At 44.0% G+C, this 22,285-nt stretch overlaps 2 protein-coding genes across 3 annotated transcripts in view; one reads left to right on the top strand and one right to left on the bottom strand.

The window, feature by feature from the left end:
• Positions 1 to 13,555, bottom strand: part of tet1 (tet methylcytosine dioxygenase 1) — a 31,116-nt gene extending 17,561 nt beyond the window's left edge. The window contains exons 1-2 of one of the 2 annotated variants that reach the window (XM_075478290.1): positions 13,251 to 13,555; positions 10,326 to 12,651 (exon numbers count right to left, since the gene is read on the bottom strand). In XM_075478290.1, the coding sequence (XP_075334405.1) occupies positions 10,326 to 12,500 (2,175 nt within the window). In that variant the 5' untranslated portion in view covers positions 12,501 to 12,651; positions 13,251 to 13,555. Of the gene's footprint in view, positions 1 to 10,325 lie in introns of both variants that reach the window. The other variant, XM_075478289.1, reaches the window with a different exon arrangement.
• Positions 13,556 to 16,125: 2,570 nt separating this feature from the next.
• slc25a16 (solute carrier family 25 member 16) lies at positions 16,126 to 22,242 on the top strand. The gene is made up of 10 exons (XM_075478288.1): positions 16,126 to 16,267; positions 16,798 to 16,947; positions 17,835 to 17,927; positions 18,022 to 18,155; positions 18,346 to 18,409; positions 18,513 to 18,634; positions 18,727 to 18,790; positions 18,923 to 19,085; positions 19,168 to 19,236; positions 19,908 to 22,242. Exons 2-10 carry the CDS (start codon positions 16,851 to 16,853, stop codon positions 20,062 to 20,064), a joined length of 963 nt encoding a protein of 320 aa, XP_075334403.1. The 5' UTR covers positions 16,126 to 16,267; positions 16,798 to 16,850; the 3' UTR covers positions 20,065 to 22,242.
• Positions 22,243 to 22,285: the final 43 nt, after the last annotated feature.

Below are 22,285 nucleotides of genomic sequence, written 5' to 3'. Positions count from 1 at the left end.
AGAAACACATTTTTAAGCATGTACACTTGGCATGAGAAAAATAAGTTATTAAAAGAAGCTGTTACTCCCAAATACATATAAAAAAAAAAATTACAACCGGGAAATTCTTACCATGGTTGTTTTAAATCAGAAAGTACATGTCCCATATTGAATAATAAATAAAAAAAAAACACCTACTCCATGTTGATGGCTGCTTGGTGTTTTTCATTTTGACAGTTATGGATGAGCTCTGCTCTGAAAGGAAATATGGCATGTGGTCCGACAGGTTTGACATTATGAACAGGTTAAACCAACCCAAACAATAACACAATCTTGTGAGAGAGGTACTGTACACGCCTAACAACTGCTACCATGTTCCTATCAATCAACATGTGCTGTTACAAAGGTCAGTGATGTGTGAACTAATCAGCTGTGGTATAATTTACAAAAAAAACCTAATGCTAAGTGTAGCATATGTCTGTCAAACCATACAGTACATCTCAACCTTTAGACCGTTCCTCCTCCTGCAGCCACTCCGTTCCATCGTCCATAAATGCTCAACAGCTACTAACAATATTCCACCTCACCCTTCATTTTCAGCTCTTTAAATGTCCCATATGTTTCTCCCCTTTAACAAGCAGCCCAGCTCTCGTTAGGAACAAGTAGTCTGGACATTAATCACCCGAAGCTACGGTACACAAGTGTAGTAAGCGAGGTAAAGAAAGTCGCTCTGTGCCACAATCATAAAGTGTCTGTGACACATGTGGAGGCTGACCCACTGGAGACCAGCCCAGTGATGGATCAGTGCCAAACAGGACTGCTGCCAAAGGCTGTCATTACAACCATTACTGTAGACACTCATGTAAACCTGTCTCTCATCTGCATGGAAACACTTCAGATCCCTGATGAAGGCCAGTAAGGATTTTCTTCTCTTCTTTTGTGACTTTCTACCAATGGCGTTTAGTGAGTAAAGCTGCACTATCCATAACAGAGATGTACTCTGTGTGTGTGTGTGTGTGTGTGTGTTGGGAGAGCTGAAATGAGTGCTAACAACCATGGGAAACTGGGAAAACCTGACACTGTTGCTCAGACATGCCCCCCGTGCTGCTCATCCTGTTGAAGCATGCACAACCCCTCACACGCTCGCACACCTCTGTGCACAGGTCAAAGGCCAAAGACCATCAAACACAAACAGACTAACAAGTAATCTCCATGCAAACAACCACGTTGTGAAAGCTGCATTGCCACACAGAAAACCTTGAAATTAAAGTCTGTCACCTGAGAGGAGGCAGCAGTGTGGCTCACATGCAGAAGACCCCAGAGGCTGCTCACATATCAGAGTCCTTTCTCTTCCAGAAAAACATCTGCAGACTCAGGACTGTGACTAAATGACAACACAGTGACTCTATGCACAGGACTCTACATGCTTTCTGCATCTTCGACAGACACACCCACAGTCTTGCATGCACAAACAGCAATGCATGTTTGTAGCTTTCACACTTCCTGTCTGGATAGTTTATTGCCCATGAGTGAGGCTATTTTAAGGACACAATAGATCTTCACTCTCAATTCAACTTCACGTACAGATTGTCTTATGTAACAAACTACAATTCCATTCTTGGCAGGAAATGTGCACCATTCAACACCACACCCCTAAGCCCACATGGACTCTATTTAGGGGCTGACAGCAGTTGGTCAGTATGACGGGACATCAGCTCGCTGCATTTCTCTTCCTCTCTAGTCCATTCAAAAGAGGAGGGACAGACTTGAAATGGGTGCGGATGCCAACGAATGCAAATACTTTTCACGAATTTGTCTTTTTTCATGCCAGCAGACAGCACACGATCGTCTACGAAAGCACACGTCTTACCTCAGACCTGCAGTGTTGCACTGTATAGTAGGTCGCCAAGAGTTTCACCTTGAGAATGGTTAATAGAGAAAGGTGAACAGGTCCCGCAGTTTGTGTAAACAATGATACACGAGCGCACACAGAGATCCAAATACACGCACAAACAACATGCTGGCAGAGCAGGATGGGGGCCTCGGATCCTCTCACAATGAGACAGGAAAAGCCTTACTTAAGTTTGTGCTATTGCAACATGCTGAGTAGGCATGTTGGCCATATGAGCATATCCGTGTGGACGTACACACCTACACACACAAATGGACGCATGTTTGTAGACAGATAGGTGGCGGTGCATAAAAGAGTGACTGCAGATGCTGCGTGGATGATGAACGAACAAAGTGAAAATGAACACACAAACCAATAAACAAACAATTCAGCGGATGGCATATGTATGTAGAAGTCAACCAAAAACAACACCAAGAGGGAGGGAGAAGGTGACTTTTTATCCTCTTCAGGTGTGTAAGCTACATTCTTAAATTAGGCAAGTTAGCTTGATGCATGAATGAGCTCTGAGTTCTCCAAAAGGAGGCCATTGTGTGCCCTTGGCAGGATTTGAGTGGCATTTCTTTTAGGGGGGCAAAGTAAGGATTTCTTTTCACCCAGAGAAACCAAGTGGCACGACTTCAAAGCTTTTTTCAGGGACTTAGACGCACACAACAGTCAGGACACGCCACAAACTCACAGATGCAAGGACCCTGAGAGGGCTCAGCAGTGAAGCATTAGAAGTATCAAAGTTGAACAAATATCTTGCTAAATTGTAAATATGGCAGTGAAACACCAAGCGTCATGTGATTTTACAACTCTGCATTGCAAATGCAAGGCAGATGAGTTCCCGGTCAATGATTGACAGTCTGGACCATGCATCCGCTCTGACGTAAAGTGGACTCTGGCCAAATAACTAAGCCACAAATGAAATAAAACAGACATTTCTCTTCATCTAAAGAGCCATTTTCAGGGACACTCCCCCCGGTCCTGCTGCTATTAAAGATAACTACCTCACAGGGTTGTTTTAAATTTAAATGGCTTGGACCAGGTTAACAGAAAATACACAGCAGCCCTAATCATAGGGAAGCTTGTGCAGTAAAACGGGTCTGGGTTGAAAAAGAGAGGAGTCGAAAGCATAACTCACTGGGCTTTGTCATAATGAGTTGGCTTTGGTAAAAATGTTGGCAGTATCTCTGACATTTCACGACTCTCCCTCGCTACCTCGGCCCCCTTCTGTCCCTTTACGTTTACGTAATGGAAGGGTAAAAAAAAGAAAACCTAGATGTGCATCTGTCTTTCAGCTTGGTGCCATAGTGCCCACTTGCATACTACGTGTAAAGGAACCTGGGCTTTTTTTGTTTTTACTGCAATTTCTCTCAGTGACTCACTCAGAAGAGAGCGACACGCCAAACTCTGTCATGGAGATTTTTAAAAGATCGAACTCAAGAACATTTTAAGTCAGTCTCCATTTGTAATTGCATTGTAATTGCTCGCTCTCTGATCCTCGCTTTCCTTCGATTTATGTTCAGAAGAGGTTATGACGGCTACTTATATTCAGTCAAACACAGGTAGGTCATGGCTGCAATTATTGCAAGACCATTTTCCAGGGACCGGAGTCCTTTTGAGAGTCCAAGAACCAAGGATGAAACATAGTTCCTGGGGAGAAATGTAACCCCTAACATCCGGCCTGGTAGGGCGGTAACACTTCCAAACATTTTTTACTGGTTGAGTATTCTGGTATTTTACTTCCATCTTTCTGTCTCGGTTGTCTTATGTTTAGTCTCCACAGTAGCCTATAAAATCTGTTGTTTTCAAAGTGCACCACATGAACGTCAACTGCTGTTTGTCAACGCAACATTCAAACAGAGACATTCAGGTCTGTTTATATCAGCTGAGAAGAAAAAAAGCTGATCGCCTCATCAGGGAAGTTAGCAAAGCCTTCCACTAAAAGTTACAATTTAACTTCTTTTTTTCTTTATTCAGTTCATTTTCTGAGAGATAACTTTAAGCATAGGCTCGGTCTATGTTTTGCTTGAGCTAATTAGCCAAGTAGAACTATTTTCTGGGTAGTTAACACAGGATTGCACTTAAAATAAATGGAGTGGAGTTTTTTTTGAGGGCGACAACTCATATCATATTTCATTTTTGTTTGTCCTTTCTGCAAGCTCACTTGTTGTCAAGTTTAAGGATGTGATTGCTTGTTTAATGTTGCTAACAGTAGGGATACTTTTTGATGAAATAGTTACTTTAACTGTGCATCATTTAGCCAATTTATATGTGAAGCACGTTTTGAGTTGGTATAATATAGGCATAGCAGCTGAGATATAGCTTTGGTGCAATGTACAGATAAGAATTAGCCATGTGCCTGGATAAAGCATTGCTTAAGCTAATCAGACATGAAGGAGGCTGCTTTCTGAGAGATTTGTGCCTGGTTGTGGTTAAATGAATGGAAAGGAACCTTTTTGATAGCAGCAGTGTACATCATATTCCACGCTCGTCGTCTCTGTAATTTTGCTTTTGTCATTTTTTTTCAGACTTTTTGGGCTATAGTGTGACACACGCAACCACCTCCGCTCTGTTTACATTTTCCAGCATAAATTTGTTTGTGGAACAAACCGACACGACCAAACCAAAGAAAAAGTCAAATTCTTATGCAGTCTGATCGTTGACAACAGAGGACAGAACCATAACCTGCACTATCTTGACAGTGCAAATGCATTACAGATATATGCATAGAAAATACAATATGACTCACATTATTTACATCCCAGTGTAAAAAATAAGCTTACTTAGCAGCCACAGAGTATCAGTGTGCTGGTAAAACAAGTTTATTCCCTACATAATTAAGTGCATCTCCTTACATACAGGGTAGATGAGCACAGAAAATAGTGTTGCACCGATACCGATACCAGTATCGGGCGGGGCCCTGATCGGCACTAAAATGACGGTATCGGTATCGGCGAGTACCAACAAATAGGGCAGCGATACCATTTCCGATACTTGTATGACACTTGAACGTCTCCCGACACTCGCTACACTGTGTTGTGATCACTGTGCAGCTATCGCTATTGGCCTGCTCCAGACCAATGAGAGCGGGCCAATAGCCGCTCTTAACCAATGCCGGTGCAGCTTTTTCTATGTGTGAGGAGCAAGACGTCTGGCGACAGGCACTCTGTCAGCTGGGGGGGGGGGGTGTCTTTCGCAGTCATCTAGAGCTGCTGGCGACGAAGACAGCTAGCCAGGGGGAGTTTGCAGTGCGAGTGTGAGGAGGGGAGGCTGGGTGCTTCCTGTAGTCAAAACAGGGTCCACGATAGAGAGTGCTGGGCTGCCATCGCTCCCTGTGCGGTCGTGACAGCGCACTACCAGCCGACAGCCAGTTACTGTCTTCGCCGTCCAGCAAAGCCCCGGGGAGTTGGACGGCGGCACAAGCTCAGACCCCGGGGGAGGGTCTCGCCAAGTGGGCGAGTTAAGTATTCCTCTCCTTTTAACTTCGTGTTTTAGTGTTTATGTATAGGTCGGCCTATTGTTATGTGGTATTGATTGGTGGGGTTGCGTGGGGAGGAGTGACGGGTCTGTGGTTAAACGGGCGCCATATGCTGCAGGTTAGCCGCGTGTTTTGTGGTGTGTTGACTCTGTGTGCTGTTTAAAGCGTGCCTTAAAGCTAGTGAAGCTAGCCTGACTTGTGGTGGGTTTTCATTCCGTGTGCTGTGTTTAAAGCGTGCCTTAAAGCTAGTGAAGCTAGCCTGACTTGTAGTGGGTTTTCATTCCGTGTGCTGTGTTAAGGGTTAGCCTGTGTGTGTGTGTCGCGACCAAGGAAGCCTGCGTTCCCAATCCTTCTCTCTCTCCATTAGATTGGAGCCCCCCACCCCATGTGTTTTATGAACTTGTAAACTAATAAAGATTTTACATTTTACATCCAAGTAGTATGCAGCTCTTCATATATATATATATATATATACCGATACCACTCTGTTTGAAATAAAAAATAAAAAAATTATATATATATATATATATATATATAATTTTTATTTTTTTTAATTTTTTTAATATTTTTTAAACAGAGTGGTATCGGTATGGTATCGGTATCGGCCGATACTGCACAGCCAGGTATCGGTATCGGTATCGGTGCAACACTAACAGAAAACCCTATTTGTTTTTACCTTTTAAGTGTTCATCCTTCTGTACATAACCCTGGGTTACTGACCCACTATGAGCTGGACAGCCTGTGTAGTTTGACCTAATTACCTAGATGTAGGTTAGTGAGTTCAGAGCCTTAAACCCACAGTGGTACATGTACCGTTTATCTTCACTAATCCTCCTTACGACCCTGAGAATACTGCATCAGACTACCATGGCAGGTCAAAGGTCAGCAGACAGACACATAGGTTGCCATAGCAACTGTCAGCGCTGAAGACCTCTGCTGCTGTCTGTTGAAAGAGGGGGAAGAGGGCTTCAGACCTTACTGAAGCATCTACTGGGACAAAACACTCCCGCTTTATATTTGATGAGTTCCCTTTGAGAACAGGGAGGTTGCTGCTGCATCGTGGCCTGAACAGCAAGCTCTTAAAAGTATTTAAGCCGGCACACGCGCAGTAATGCCCATGAATAATCATAAGCAAGACGCACTCAGATTGAAATGCCTGTTAGTAAGCTGGGTGCAGCCCAGTCCTTGCTAGAAAAGCCCTGTCCTAGGAACCGACAAGAGTGCTTTCCTGACACACCTGGTGCCACAGCTGGGCTACTCCTCCAGTTAATGCGCTGCAGCAGAAGCGGGGGGAGTGGAAGAACTGCAGGATATAAATGAGTTTGCAGAGGACGCGGGACTGAGCTCAGAGGCTGACTGAAGGCATGCAGGCTACTCTTTGTGAAAGAGAAGTGCCCGGCGGCTGCAACTGTTTCTTATGGCACAAAACGCTGCGCAGTTTTGTGCGTATCTAAATTCAGCCTCACCAGGTGCACGGATAAATACAGTAACGGATGGAGACACCAACACACACATATAATATATATCTGTGGTATATGTAGTTTCTCTGAGTGCCGTTTTACCTTTTTTCTCAGACAAATTATTTGTCCTCCACATTAACAAACATTGTGTAACCCTAGTTACTGCAAACGGTTTTCCCAAAGTTTACAACATAATGTTTGAATTCAAGTTCAAATAATTTGCTTTCATTATCTCGTCGGAGTACTGAGAACTGGAAACAGTTCTCAAGTACGAATCGTGGGAAATATCAATGCCTTGCTTCTTGATTTATGTATTTGATCCTAAATCAAGAGAGAAAGAAAGCAGGGCACACAATGGCTCACATTCTCTTTGTTAAAATCTTAATGACATCTGTGTTTTCTCATGTGTTAATTTGTACTCTTTTGCTGAGATCTTAACGCAAATAGCATAATCTCTGAGTGCTGACACTCACTGTGAGGCTGTAAAAATTGAGTCAGCTTATGTACCCTACGGCTCAAAACATGTCAGGACTGCTTTACAAATACAGGAGCTCTCGGAACTCTGTGAACTGTGGTACTTTGGAGAAAAAGTGTTAGCATGTGTGTTTATGTTTAGGACCAGATCTCATCCTTATCCTCCCTGTCCAACAGAAAGACAAGCCAGAGGGAGGGCATCAAACCTGAAGGAAAACAGACATTTGCAAATGAACAGCTCTGCTCTTGCTGCTCACTACTCTCACTCTCTGTCTCTCTCTTTTTAAACCGTATTGTTTAATTTAGTTCTACTCTACAAATCTCCACCACTCTTAAGAATGTATTCTGAATTATATTCATCATGTATTTTTGCAAGTATGTTTTGTGTGTATTTGGTATTTTATGACCAAGTAAAACCAAACCGCACTCTGGTAAAACCAGGAACAGGCTCCACATGCCCCTACATGAACTCCTCTTTGGCCTCTGCACCTTTTTAGTCTTGAGGAGTTGCAAACATTCATTTGAAGGGTGTGTAAGCTTGATGAGCAAGACTGGCCAGCGAGTATGCTACGCTTTACTCATGCTAAAAGTACATCTGAAGCACACACACATAATACAAGGGATAACCTCACTGTAGCTGTTTAGAACTTAAAGTTGAGGCAAATATGGAGTTTGAGATTCATCACACAATTGATGACAGCTGTCCAGAGAGTACTAGCCTGAAGCACTTGGTGCAGGCTCCACCCGCACTGAAGATGCACTGAATCAAACAAAAACCTGTTTTCAAGCCACAAACACAGACATTGCTGTATGTTAGTGCGGGCCAGCGTGATGTCACTTGGGGCAAAACAACAACCGGCTGTGCTGCTTGAATGAGAGAATCAGCAGTTCTGTGTCACTCTGTGGGACGTTCCCTAACAGCGGCAGGCTTGCAAATATTAACATGTATGCTATGTAATGGTAAAAGTCCCAACCTCGATTAGTGTGTCACTGAGTCAGTCAAGACACACACATGTAGACTGACCCGTAATTTGAAGTCATCCAAATAACAGCTATGCAAATCTCAGCATGGTCGGGCCTTTCCTCCTCGCCCCCACCTTTAACTCAGATAAAGTCCACACCACAAATGCTGCAGGTGTTATATAATCAGCCCATATCTCTCCTGCCACTGCTACGACTCGGAGGCTTCAGTCAGTGCATGTGCGCACGCTTGTATACAATGAACACATGGGCTTTCTCATTCTCTCTCTCACACACACACGCACCTCCCCCATCCATGCAGACAATAATGCGAAAGAAGCTATAGCTGTTAGTCATTTCAACACTTAAACTAAGTTTGTTCAGCCCTTTCCTTTGATGGGTAAGCCAAAGACGTAGCGGTTTAACCTAAAATGCACTATGCCATTTAACTAACGCACTCTCTGGCTCATGTTTGCGCTTTTTTCTAAGTTCCATTCAATTAGACAACGCGAAACTGCTTTATCCTCCCAAATAGCCTCGAGACAGAAGAACCACTCATAAATAAAATGATAACTTTACACCCCCGACAAACAGTTGCCACATGCAGTTTCTGTTGATTAGTATCAGCAAACGGTGGTATGCACAGAGCAATGGTGAGGTTGTGCTTTTTTAACACATCACAAGCTTAAGGCTGAAGTTCACTGGAGTTTCAGCTCTGTTTTGGGCTCAAACTAGAAACCAAAGAGCCAAACTGATCTTTATGTTAGCAGTTGCTGTGTTTTCTTAAGCAGCTGCTGGGGAGCTTTTATTTGAATGTCATGGTTTTTGATCCATTTGGACCAACAAGTTAGACAGTGCACTCCACCATCACGATCCAAAATAACAATTACAATAATAACAATAATAGTAATTGGAAAAAGAGGAGAGCATAAACAAATCATGAACAAAACGTTCACATGACATCGTTGTTTAATTTGAACCTTTTTGCAAAAAACGGTTTATTTTGAAGCCGTAAGCTTCCCTATGATTAGGGCTGCTGTGTATTTTCTGTTAACCTGGTCCAAGCCATTTAAATTTAAAACAACCCTGTGAGGTAGTTATCTTTAATAGCGGATAATAGTGGACGTACATTCAATTATCCCTTTTTCTCTCTCTCTGCAATGTCCAAGTCTTAGTAAAACCTACCAATGGGCATATTCACAGCGGTGAACTGGCCTAAATCCAAACAGGAAATATAGGCAATATATGTAGACTGATTTGATGAGTTGATGGGAGTTTTTGATTTCAGCTTAATCAATATAAAATAGTATCGTTCCATTACAAAAGTCCCTCGCACAGATCTCTGTATCAAATCACAACGGGAAAGCAGTCGCCACTATTTCGAAAACTTCAGCTCCAAACTTCTCTTAAGTACCCATAAACACACCAACATACACGTAAGCAACGTTAGTTATTCGCTTGATTGCACCATTTATGGCACACACACACACACACACACACACACACACAGATATACAGAAGAGAAACGTACGCCGACCATGTGCTGAAATGCTGTCAGTCATGTGACAGCGCCTTCCTCTCTTACAACCAGATCTCTGTTCTCTAGACATGCGTGCACACATGCGCACACACACACACACACACACACACACACACACACACACACACACACACACACACACACACACGCACAAGTGCTTCCCCTTTTACTCAGTGGCAATCAGTGACATTTAACAGGAAAACATCACAAAGTTCAGTGTGCACCATCTGTTGAAACCATTTGGGCAAATTCACAATATGAAAGTGAAACCCTCCTTTTCAACTGTCTGGCTCAGCCGCTGCTCGATCATCACTGTTACCAGTCGGCGGCCGGGAGACCTCAGAGATCAAAGAGACAATGCCAGACAGCGAAAAAGTAAAAAAAAAAACTTCTTCAGATCGGCTGTTTGTAAAAGGCGTTTTGTTGATTTCTAACTCCCCTGCAGAATTTACCAGAAAATCTAACTGCATTCAAATCTATCGAATAAACTGCAGTCAAATGGAAACAAAATACAAGTTTAATGATTAAAATCCTCACCTGTGCAGCAGAGCGATTGAGCGAAGGTGACGGCCTTCTCCTCTTCAGTTCCACACACTTCCTCAGCTTACAGATCTGGTGGCCAGTCCTGCGGTTCAGGCAGCAGCTGCACTGGCCACAGTTAATCTTCCTGAGGCATGGCTCGCACGTCCCACACCTGCTCCGCTTCTTCCTCTCCTTCCTCTGTGCTCTCCGAGCCGCCGAGGAGACCCAGCCGGCCCCCTCCAGCCCCCGGGCTCCGGGCAGAGCAGAGAAGCTGGGCTCTCCGTACCCTGCCTCAGACTCGGTCTCAAAAGAGAAAGAGGAGCGAGTGCTTTCCGAGCTGCAGGAAAAGGTGGAGCTACTGTCCAAAGAAGGAGTGGAGATCTTTGGCACTAAGTCCTGATCTGGCTCCGCTACCTGAGCGCAGTCCTCACTGAGGTTTGGCCCAGCTGCACGGGCATCTGTGCTCGGCTGAGTCACCAGCGACAAGGGGAGTAACGACGTTTCTTTCTGGCTGTTTCGCCCCCATGGCTCTTTTTTTGATTCACTATCTTTGGTCTCTGCTGGTGTGCACGCTTGTCTCTCTCCCTCAGTAGAAGGTATCACAAGGCTTCGCGGCTCGTGGGATTCCCCGTGGCCGAACTCCCCAAAGCTCTTAGGTTTGAGAGAGTCCCTACAGATTATAACCGGCATATTTCTTTTCACAATAACAGTCTGCACCTTCAGGGTAGTGTCAGAGACAGCTGAGCACCCTGGCAATTGGGGTTTAGCACCATGATTGGTAGGTTGAATATCTGTCTTTCCCTGGCTCACAACCTCTGGTTTCCATGAATCTGAGGTGGAGAGGGCTTTGGTGGGATTTGAGGTAGCTGCGTTTGAGACCACAAGCACACGTGTAGGTGACTCTAACCATGCCGTTGGTCCATTGTTAGTATGAGGTGGATCTGAGGTTTGACAGGCTGGAGTGCTGGTTTGGGGGTCAGCAGGGCTGATGGAAACACCGTTCTGCTCTTCTTTGTTTCCTCTGTCTTCACTCTCACGATTCCCCACCTTCACAAAACTCTCCTCCATCTCTTCCCCAGTTTTGTTTTGTCTCTCAGCCGTCTTCACGGCTTCCAAACTCACGCTTCTCTCGTGATTTATGTCCTCCTCTCTCTCTGTGACAGCCGACACCCTTTCATCCGTCCTATTCTCTTTGATGCCCAACATGTTACCCTCCTCTTGCTGGACCGTACACACATCATCTTGCTTGTCGTCCGTGGGAAGACGATCGAGCTCATTTCCAAGGACAGATGAAGTGTCTCTTCCCTCCCGGCTGCCCTGCCCCCCTGATGAGCCGCTGCTCATTAGCTCTGAATGCTCTTTACTCCTGTCACTGCAGAGTCTTAGCTGTCCATCAACGTCATCACACACTGGGGCCCCACTGACACGCATCAAGCCACCTTCACTGTTATAGCTGACAGTCTCTTTGTCGTGGGTTATAGGACTGCCACAGCTGTGCTCCACACTGTGTGCCCGTGATTCATTACATGCTGTTGAATCAGCTTTAAAAGGGCTGCCCTCCTTTGATTTACCGCATCCTCCATCTCCTGCATCCAACTGAACTTTAGATTCAGTTTTATTATCAATTGTGGGGATTACATCAATGTCACAACTTTCCAGTTTATCAACTCCCTCGTCGGGAGTTGAATCGTCGATACTGATGCGTGAGGGCTGGTTTTTTGGGTTTCGGTGCTGGGATGCCGCTCTTCTCCCACTGCTCCCCCTGCTGTTTTTGCCTCCTCTGCATGGTTGAGGAGACTGGCAGGGAGCAACAGACACCTGAGTGCCCCGCTGGGACTTCCTACGCCCTATGGGTTCCTGTAACTTGCCACAGATTTCAGGCAGACTCCTTGAGCGTCTGAGCCTTGCAGATCCCGTTACATTTAGGGCATGGCTAGCTCTGCCAGGGGACCTTCTGGGATCCTGAGCAGCCGGTGCGTTCGCTCCTCTTCCGCGGGAACTCCGGCCTGCCTTTGCCTGCGCCCTGGTTGTTGACCTTTTGGGTTCTGCAGGTGTTCTTTGTGGTCTCTCTGCGGCTCTTCCTCTGGATTTAGTTGAGTTACAGATTTGCCCCTTGACACTGGTCACTTTCTGTACATTTTTCCGCTGAGCGGGTGTCTGTCTCCTGGTGGGTTTGGTGGTAGCAGGCATGGCTGAGGGTGTGGAGGAGAGGACTTCTGGCAGCCAGCATGGGAGCCAGGCGATTAGTTATCTGTTGCTCTTCTTAAAAGTCTTCTTTTGTGTTCTATCCTTGAATATTAAATGCTGGTGTTGTTGTTAGTGTGTAATTACAGTGCATGACCTATAAAGATAGCGGGAAAAAATAAAAATACAAACGGTATCAACAACTTTAAATCCCTTTTAAGCTGAAAGGCCGAAAGCATCTGGTGAAATCTGAACGTTAACAACATGGCAGAACAAATCCATAAAGGTAAATCTGTAATATCTTTCTTTACTTTGTCTCCTACACATGACGCTTTTGCCCCTCCTTAAATATCCACTCGGACGAGCAAGTGCAGATAGTTTGACGTCAAGAAAGGAAATTCAGGGCAGCCCTGCACAGTAAAATATGAGGAATGATCAGATAAACTACAGAAAGCCAAACAACAAAGCTTCCGGAGTGGCTTTAACAATTTAAAGGGCAGGCACGTTGAGGAAAGAGGGCTCTGACCGGAGGTCGGATCCTGTTTTCGTCTTCCTGACTGGCGGAAGAGGGGGTTATTACCGTGTAAAAACCGCCCTCAGCGTCGCTGTTTATTATTATTTTGCACTTGACCGCTGTCATTTAAATCGCTGCGTTAATGCGGATCTCGGCACGCTCGGAAAGCTCACTCTTATGCAGGTTGCTGGGTCGCCCGTGAGGATTTATTTACACGTTTACGGCTGAAATGCTTTACATACCACAGAGAGACAGTTGCACTGTCTGAACTGCTAATAATACTCCGCTCCAGCGAGACAGCGAGACCTTGTATTGGTTTCCCTCCTCGGCAAATATAGACTGCTGGTAAGTTCAATCCTCTCGCGACGATGACACATGGACATGACACGAGCGCCGACGACAGGAACCGACATCGAGTAGAATCGCTGGTTTTCAGCGTGCGCTGTGTAGTCTTTACGGAGCACGACACCCGTTAAAATGTAAATCCCTCTTATGTCAATCCATTCAGGGCAGCCCCGCTCACTCTCCCTCCACCAGACGCAACCTACGGTCTCTGCTGGCTGAAAAACTCGTCGTCGGCGCTGGAGGGAAGAGTGGGCATCAAAACGTGGAGTGGAGTGCAGCTGGAGCACTCCTCGTGCAGCTGCGGGTTTAAGCGCGTGGACGCAGCAGCGTGCTAAAACTAACGGGTCACCAAATAACCCCTGTTGAGTGGGGGTAATTACCGATTTATTGTCTGCTAACTGTAGCACGTTGTCAAGTGCTTTACTCAACATCAACATTATACGTTAAAAATGCCGACGTTTTTGAAATAATTCACAACCAGAAACATAACAAAGAGAGGAAATGCTAATTTTACACATACCCTCCCCAGGAAATCACTATTTATTTATATTAAAGATTACAAAGCTTGAACTTTTTTGGGCACACGTTCCCTCATTGCTCCCTGTAGGTTCTCTTGAGGTCATATGTAGCTCTCAATGTGGCCCTCAGGGAATGTACCCCAAGGTTTCCCCAAAGCAGGGGTCTTCAACGTTTTTCAGGCCAGGGACCCCCAAACTGATGGAGAGTTGGAGCAGGGACCCCCCCATACTATGTATACGGCATACAATTGTGTTTTATATTTAACGGGGCCTAGTGCCGTGTATAAACATAGCTACTCTGTTATTGTACATTCAATACTAAGCTATTCAAATAATACACAGGTTAATATATTCACGTTTTTATTTTAAACATGTGCAAGGTACAGGGTGGCCGTGCCACTGCCATTTATAAACAAACATCTTGCATACAACAGTGAGCTATTCAAATAATCCACAGATTTTAACTTTAAACATGCATGTAGATGGGACAATGAATCCTCAAACCATCTGTGGATGGCACACGTTTGCACACAATTTGTGAGAAAAAACTGTTTGAAAAAAAAAAAGGAAATGTTAAAAATCGTCTTATCAACCAAAGGTTACAAACTGTGTAACATTAAGAGAATGCTGGAGGAATGTTTCTTAAAGTTGTAAGCTTTGCCACCTTTTGGAAATTCCCAGGAAACAGTCCCTTGACTTCCCCGATGGCTACAAAGTTTCAGGTTACATTTCATACATTTATGTAGCCTTTTTTTGACCATTTAGAACAGTGGACTACTACTCTCCCACACAGACGAACATATGGAGGAAAAAGAAGACTTTGGCATGTTTCTTTGGTGAGCAGACTTTGGTCTCAAACTTTCTGTTGGTGGATGACCTCCGGAGCTCCTGACTGAACTGAACTTTCACTGAACATTCCAAAAGGTTATTTACAGAAAACAGCCTCACAAAACTACCCTGTGGGGAACGTAAGTTGGACATTCCCAGAATGTTCCATTTGTTGTTGCTTCATGATACAAGACATGCACTCATTTTCCATGCCCACTTCATCCAGGGTCACAGTTGGCCAATCAACCTTAACATGCATGTTTTTAGACTGTGGGAGGAAGCCAGAGTACCTGGAGAGAAAACACACGTGTACAGTCCAGGGCAAGTCCCCAGTCGAGATTCAAACCAAATACCTTCTGGATGTGAGGTGACAGCACTAACCACTGGGGAGCCCAGAATACGCCGAGGCATACAAAACAATAGCACAAGAGCTATTAATGCTGCTATGAATATGGGCTTGTACTGCACTGTTAGACACGTACTGAAACATGTACAGTAGAACTAGCAGCTCGGACGATTAATAAAATAGAGATATGCATACGATACAGAAAAGCAGAACTCCAACATGAGATGCAGGTATATGTGGGCAGATGGGATAATGGGAAGATAGCAACAGATGACAGCCGATGGCAGCAGGGAAGTTTGGCACAGGAATAGAAGGTGCTATGGATGGATCATTAAAAAACAGGTCATTTCTGGTCATTTTATTAAAATTTTTGCCGCATCTTGGTCCTGTGAGGCCACATTTGGGTTGTTTTGTATCTCTGTTCTCATTTTGTGTGCCCCAGTTTGGCTCTAATTTTTATTTATTTCTTTTTGATGGGTTTTTATATCTCAATTGGCTGCAACATGTTGTTGCCGATTTGGATCGTGATGCCTTCTGTTTGTGCATTTGGGTCATTCTGTGCTTCATTTTGGTCAATTTGCATTTCTTTGTGGCCTTTCTGCGCCCGTGGGACTTTGTGTACATGCACTTTGTGTGTTTGCGTTTTGTAGTCATTTAGTGCCACCTTTTAGGGGTTTCTCTTTCTCTCTCTCGCTCTCTTTTTGCAGTTCTTGTCTCTGTCAGGTAGTTTTTGCACCTTCTAATTCCACACTTCTTTACCTAGAGCTTTTTTTGCATCTCAGTTTCTAAGTTTTTCAGATAAAACCAGGGGGGCTATAATTTAGGGTCTTTTTGGCTTGTGCAGTAATCTGACAATGGGGTGAAAACTTAATAACTTGAGCCTGGCATAAGCATTGCTTTGAAAACAAAATAAGTGAATATATGCAAGGAATAGTAGATTGAATATGCAGCTTACTTTTTTTCTTTTAACAATTTGCAACTTATTGATGCGGACTAGGTCTGACAAGGACAAGCACAAGGAAGAAACCTAACACTATTTCAGGCCATTAGCCCCTCCCACCTACCTTCCCCGTTTATCTTGCGTCATAATCATGCGTCTGTTTTGGCCAGAAGCTGTCAGTCGTCTGCGGTCGAAGGGCATGAATGTGGTAACCCTTGTGAAATTGGGTCGTAACTGAAATTCTAAGCCAGAGCTTGATCTGAAAGCCTGAACGACGAACCGGTGGGTGTGATATTCTCATTGCGGCACGTTTCACCGTCTGGGATTAACTCGGGGATGAGGGGAAAGAGGGAAGCCTGCGGCTCTGCGTGGAGGAAGAATATTTTTTGAACAGGGTTCAACCAAACTGACCCCCTCTTCGCTATATCTTTGCGCCGGTCACAGTTCAGTTTCGTTTGTGAGTGTCTCGTTTGATCAGCTGCTGATCAGACTGTTGTGTCATCGCTAAATCTTCCTTGATTGAGGTTGCACATCTTAACAGCTGAGCTATGGCCATTTGCGAGTTATACCCAACCTCACACTTAACCTTCCTTAAGTAACCACGGTGTTTGTGTATTGTTTTTTTTTTGTTTTGCACCCTCAGCAGCCTCAGACATGCGTGTTATGAATAGGGTGCTCAAGGAGCAGATTAGTTAGAAATTTAAAGAAATATATATGGACAGCTCATTTAGATGTTTTCCAGGATGGCCGCTTCTGTTTTCTGCTTTGCTGTAAGCTCGTAGGGACATGCTCATAGTTGTGTGTCATTGCAGCCTTTTCACCAAACTTTACGGCCATGGATGTGACAGATTCCTGAGCAGAGAAGATGACATCGGAGGCTGCTGTCTCCACACCTCCCACCACCAACAGCGGCACACCTGCCAAGAGGGACTACCACTTTCTTCGCTCCTTTGTAGCTGGAGGTAAGAGCCGACACATCGGATTGAATTACGACTCATTATTTTCAGGTCTTCTTTGAGTTATTCTGGTAGAGTTTGACACAAAGAAAGAGGTTCGTGCCTCGATTCCTGCAGAGGTGTCTTAACCGAGGAAACACGCCCTTCAGAGCTCAACTTTCCCCTACTTCCTTTAGTGAACCAGGAAGATGATGAAGGAAGAGAAATCCTTCATAGCAAGCCATTAGAATCGAAGATTGGAAGGACATTTTTGGAGTGTCACCAAGTTATTTAAGAAATCAACCGGGAAGGTTTTGTTGACAAAGTGGCAGTGAAAAAGCACGCCTCCAGGAATAAATGTATCTTTTGTGGATGTTTGAAATGCCTCGGGCCACGTAAAAACACAAAAAAGGCATTGGATGGGCAGATGATTTAACGGCAGGTCTGTGCTGTAGCCTCTGTCTGCAAGTGAAGATAGCTTTTTTCCTTTTCACATCGAGAACTAACTTTAGCCGTACAAACACAGTTGGTCTTTATTTTGTCAACGGCAATTATTCCGGTTAAGATCATGTATACATTTGTTCCTGAAGAGTTCGGTCGACATGTGATTGAGGGCTCCTCCGCAGACCGGAAGATAGTGGTTGATCCCCAACATTGTCCCTGAAAAGCTTATCGATGTGTTATTGTAGAGGAAGAGCACATCTTTCTCACCATCTGAAACAATGTAAACCTCAAAATTCATAAAGGTTCAGCAAATGCTACATTGTAGTTTTTTTTCACAAAGCGTCACTGTTGCATCAGGCCATTTTTAGGTCTTAATTTCTCACTACTCTCAACAACCAACCCTTCCCCCCCCAAAAAAACTATCCCTTTTGATATGGGCTTTCACCCATTCTGTTTGTGTTTGTTTTTAGGTGTAGCAGGATGCTGTGCCAAGACTACTATAGCTCCTTTGGACAGAGTCAAAATTCTTCTTCAAGGCCAGAGCCCTCATTACAAACATCTTGGTGAGTTAAAAGCTTCCAAGCTAGAAAAGCCGGTCGGTGTTTGTTTTCACACATCTGTCCCAACAGAAGTAAATCTGGTGAACTCTCTCCGTAGGAGTGTTTTCCACTCTCACAGCCGTGCCGAAGAAAGAAGGCATCCTCGGCCTGTACAAGGGTAATGGGGCAATGATGGTCAGGATATTTCCGTATGGTGCCATTCAGTTCATGGCTTTTGACAAATATAAAAAGGTACAGTGCCCAGTTTATTGCGGGATAACACTTTCACAGGGCAATGCTATAAAAAGGAGTTGTAGGCAAATGTAATAGCTGTGCTTTTTGCTGTCACATTATTTTTGCTTCAGTTTCTGAATTTATTACAGCCCCTGTAAGTGTAATCTTTGACTTCACCCTGCTGATGTTGATGATATTCCCTTTACAGCTGCTGAGTAAACGGATTGGGATCTCAGGACACATCCACCGCCTCATGGCAGGATCTATGGCAGGTACTGATATACCTTCCTTTTTGATTGGGCATCATTTGCTCTTTGGGCCTGTAAAGTTTTTCTTTTCCCAGATGTGTTCTTACAGTACATTGTCTGCTTCCAGGAATGAGTGCGGTGATATGCACCTACCCTCTGGATGTGATCCGAGCCAGGCTGGCCTTCCAGGTGACAGGAGATCATCGCTACACTGGAATCGCCAATGTTTTCCAGTCCATCTACCGCACGGTGATTTGCTCGTGATGAACTTTACAAACATTTCAGCCTTTTGGTTAAAAAATGTTCAGCATGATTTTAAACTTTTTCTCTTCTTCATAAAGGAGGGGATCGCTGGGTTTTACAGGGGCCTTACTCCAACACTCATTGGCATGGCGCCTTATGCCGGTAATTACAGATGCTTGTTTGTCATTATGATCCAAAATCCTTGGGAATATTGTGCAGAACAACACAAAGGGTCCTCCAAAATAGTGTTCTGCGCATTGGCTTGACTCTCGACTCCCACCTGCACCCTCCTAGGTCTCTCCTTCTTCACCTTTGGCACCCTTAAGAGCCTTGGTTTGAAACATTTCCCCGAGCAGCTGGGACGGCCCTCGTCAGACAATCCTGATGTCCTCGTTCTGAAAAGCCACGTGAACCTGCTCTGTGGAGGGGTTGCCGGTGCCTTCGCTCAGACCGTCTCGTAAGTGCTGCAGACGTGGAGCCGGGAGGTCTCAAACTCACGACCAGCGGTTAACGTGTCTCATTGGCTTTCTGCTCACCAGGTACCCCTTGGATGTGGCGAGGAGAAGAATGCAGTTAGGTGCCGTGCTGCCTGACTCGGATAAATGTGGGTAAGTATCACAACGGCTCCCACTCATCACGTTTTGGTTCTTCCGGGAGGGATAATTGTTTCTCGTGTCCTTTGTGTGCTGCATTGAAAGTATTCAAACACTGACTCAGGAGCACCTGCTGAAAATATTCATTCCGCGTTTGATTTTTGTAAGGACGCTTTAATCTGAGAGAAAATTCCAGAGGTTCGGGAGCTGTTTGTGGTAGATAAACATTTCAAAGCTCTGACTTTGAATTTCACAATAGCAACTGAGCGGTAAGGCCTCAGATGCATGCCGCTCATACTTGAAGAAGTTCACATAATGCCAGTCCAAACACTGCTTTTTGTTATTGCTTTACCTGCCTTCTCTTGCCATTTTAGATTTCCTATGAAGAGCATATTCACAAGTCTCAGCACATTCAGTGAATCTGTATTAATATGCCTGCTGAGTGTAGTTCCCTGCAAGACAGACTCCAGATTCCAACAATAAAGAAGAACTTAACGTGATGATAATGCCAAGAATAAAGTCTGCAAATAAACTGGACTCAACTTAGTTAGTAGGAAAATGCTTTGGTGAAAACCACAAAATCATCGTTTAGGACATAAGATGGGGACAAAGATGGTTTCTTTTCTGTTATGATTAAAGTATATTTTTTAAAAAACTGTATGTTTCTTTGTCTTGCATGTGAAAAGAACACCGATGCAGACCCTGAAGTACGTGTACACAAAGTACGGGATCAAGAAGGGATTGTACAGAGGACTGTCTCTCAACTACATCCGCTGTATCCCCTCCCAGGCCATGGCTTTCACCACCTATGAGTTCATGAGGCAGGTCCTCCACCTGAACTAGTCCTCTGGTTCCGCACACTCTGATCATTGAGCCGACCGTCATCAACGTTTCCCTCGATGGAGTGACCTCGGGTTCACTCGCTTCGTCTTAAAACAACTCACCAAGGTCACCGAAGGCGCCGGGGGAGGCGGTTAATCCCGAGGAAGGAAATTGGATATCGGACAAGGAGCCTGTCCCCTCCGATCCGTTTTTCTCTCGCCGCTGCTTACAATATATATATTTTTTCAATCATTCATAGATTTTCTTTAGCAGTGACACCGACTGGGCCTCTGTTTGTACGGTCACACAGTAAATGGAATCTTTAAATTTTCTGATTTTCCTTTTTTTTTTAATTTAAAGTGTTTTTTTGTTTTTTTTTTTTGAAGCTCAAAATGATCAAAGTTGCTTTTTTTTTCTCCCTTACCGATAAAAGAAATTGGCTACTTGCATTTACTTGTTCAACAACCTGGGTGATATTTCTCTGTGTTATTGGTTTCTACAGCTGCGCGTTTCCTAGGATGTTCCCCATGTTTTCTTTTCACTGACTCGGCGCGATATGCCGCAGTTGCTGAATTGTGGCCAGAGTTGTAAAAGGGTTTGGTTTGCGCATTTAGGGCTTAATTCTTTCCATATTTTTTTTTTTTTTTACTGTGCAGTAGCTTTAGGAACAGGTGCCATTCTTTTCTTTCTTCTGCTCGTCTTTTTGTTTGCCTTTTTTTCTATACAAAAACAGTTCTAGTTGGAAAGAGCCTTTCATCTTGCTGTCACACCTTAAGGTGCACCATTTGCTTTTTCAAATGCTTTTTATGTTGGTTAATGTGTACTCACTGTAAGTGTTGAGTCGGTGGCTTTGATGATGTTGAGCTGTGTGTGCGTCCCTGAGATTTTTGACATATTTTGAATGTTGGTCTGACACATCTTGAGGGAACTCGGGCGCAATTTGCACTGTCGCTTACTATTTATTGATTTTAGTGACATATTGCCACTGGGTGGCAGTATTGATACAAAGATTTAAACTTTTACCATGAGAGCTTCACACAGCATTGATACCAATTTCATACATCTTTTCAACAATGTCAGGAAAGGATCTTTAGTTTTTTGTTGTTGTTTTTAAATATGTTTTCATTTAGCTTATGCGAAGCAGGTTGTCAGATCATGAAAGTTGGCTTTTGTAGTGTTTCTAACCCAGTTCAGCAAAAAACCTTTTAACTGCTCGCCTTCATGGCTGTTTGCCAGCGCTGTCCCAGCAAAGCTGAATATTGATTGATAAATAAGCTGTTATTCAATTTCTTCCGTAACGGGCCTTCAAGTCAGTACGGACGTTAGTTATTCTGAATCTCTTGCCTGCCTTCTGCTTTCTATATTTGACCTCACCGGTGATAAAGGTACTAGATTGGTGATAATGATAAGATCAATTATCTAAAAACATTTTATTACTTGTTTGTGAACCTCCAAACTAGGTTACCTACAAGTGCTGATCACAATTTTTATCATAAAATTAGGCAGAAAAGGGTTCTTTATTCCCTATTTTCTATTTCAATTAATGGTGATTTTCTGCTGAGTCAACTTGACTCCCATAGATGCATCTTAGAATTTGTAAAGGCCAGTGTTCTTGCTGTAATGCGGTGATGTTTTAACCTCTCACATGGATGATCCTCAGCTTGGAAATAACTGTTATGATACATAAGAGACATACACATGAAATACAAAGAGAGTACTGACAACTGAACTGTCTAAAAGCCCAAAAGAGGAAGTGAGGTGTTGAAACAAACAGCTTGATGCCTCATGTCCAAATGGGTTATACACCAGTTTAAAAATGTCTGAACCCTTCTCTCCCCCCTAAAAGTGCAATGAGCCTTTTGATCTAATAATGATTATCAAATATAGAATTAATCGGTATCCCGGTTACCTGGCAGAAAAAGTGTAATCACACACTGGTGACAGTAACAGCCACTTATCCATCGAACTGCTGTGTGCTGAGATTTCCTGATTTCTATGTGTGGCACGTGATCTTTCGCTTATATATTTTTTTTAATGCTACCAAGTGTATCCTTTTAGATCGTCTCTCTTCTTGCTGCTCATAGCAACAGATGCAGGATTATGCTGAAATTTATATGGAAATGTATTTCACTGCCATATGCTGTACTATCTGATCAGGTTCTCAAGAAGATAAATCGTTTTGAGACTGAACAATGGAATGGCCTTTCTTTGTCTTTGTATTTGCTCAGTTTTACTCGGCGCT

Source organism: Odontesthes bonariensis, chromosome 2 (genome assembly GCF_027942865.1).
Source record: "Odontesthes bonariensis isolate fOdoBon6 chromosome 2, fOdoBon6.hap1, whole genome shotgun sequence".
In the NCBI taxonomy this organism is placed as follows: Eukaryota; Metazoa; Chordata; class Actinopteri; order Atheriniformes; family Atherinopsidae; genus Odontesthes; species Odontesthes bonariensis.
Note: the sequence above shows the minus strand (reverse complement) of the source record. Positions and strands in the feature narration are given on the sequence as shown.

Excerpts from the sequence above, each read along its gene's own strand:
- slc25a16 (XM_075478288.1), top strand. The coding sequence starts at position 16,851 with ATGACATCGGAGGCTGCTGTCTCCACACCTCCCACCACCAACAGCGGC. Across the intron at positions 18,635-18,726 it reads TCCAGTCCATCTACCGCACG|GAGGGGATCGCTGGGTTTTA; the intron begins GTGATTTGCTCG and ends TTCTTCATAAAG. Across the intron at positions 19,237-19,907 it reads CCTGACTCGGATAAATGTGG|AACACCGATGCAGACCCTGA; the intron begins GTAAGTATCACA and ends GCATGTGAAAAG.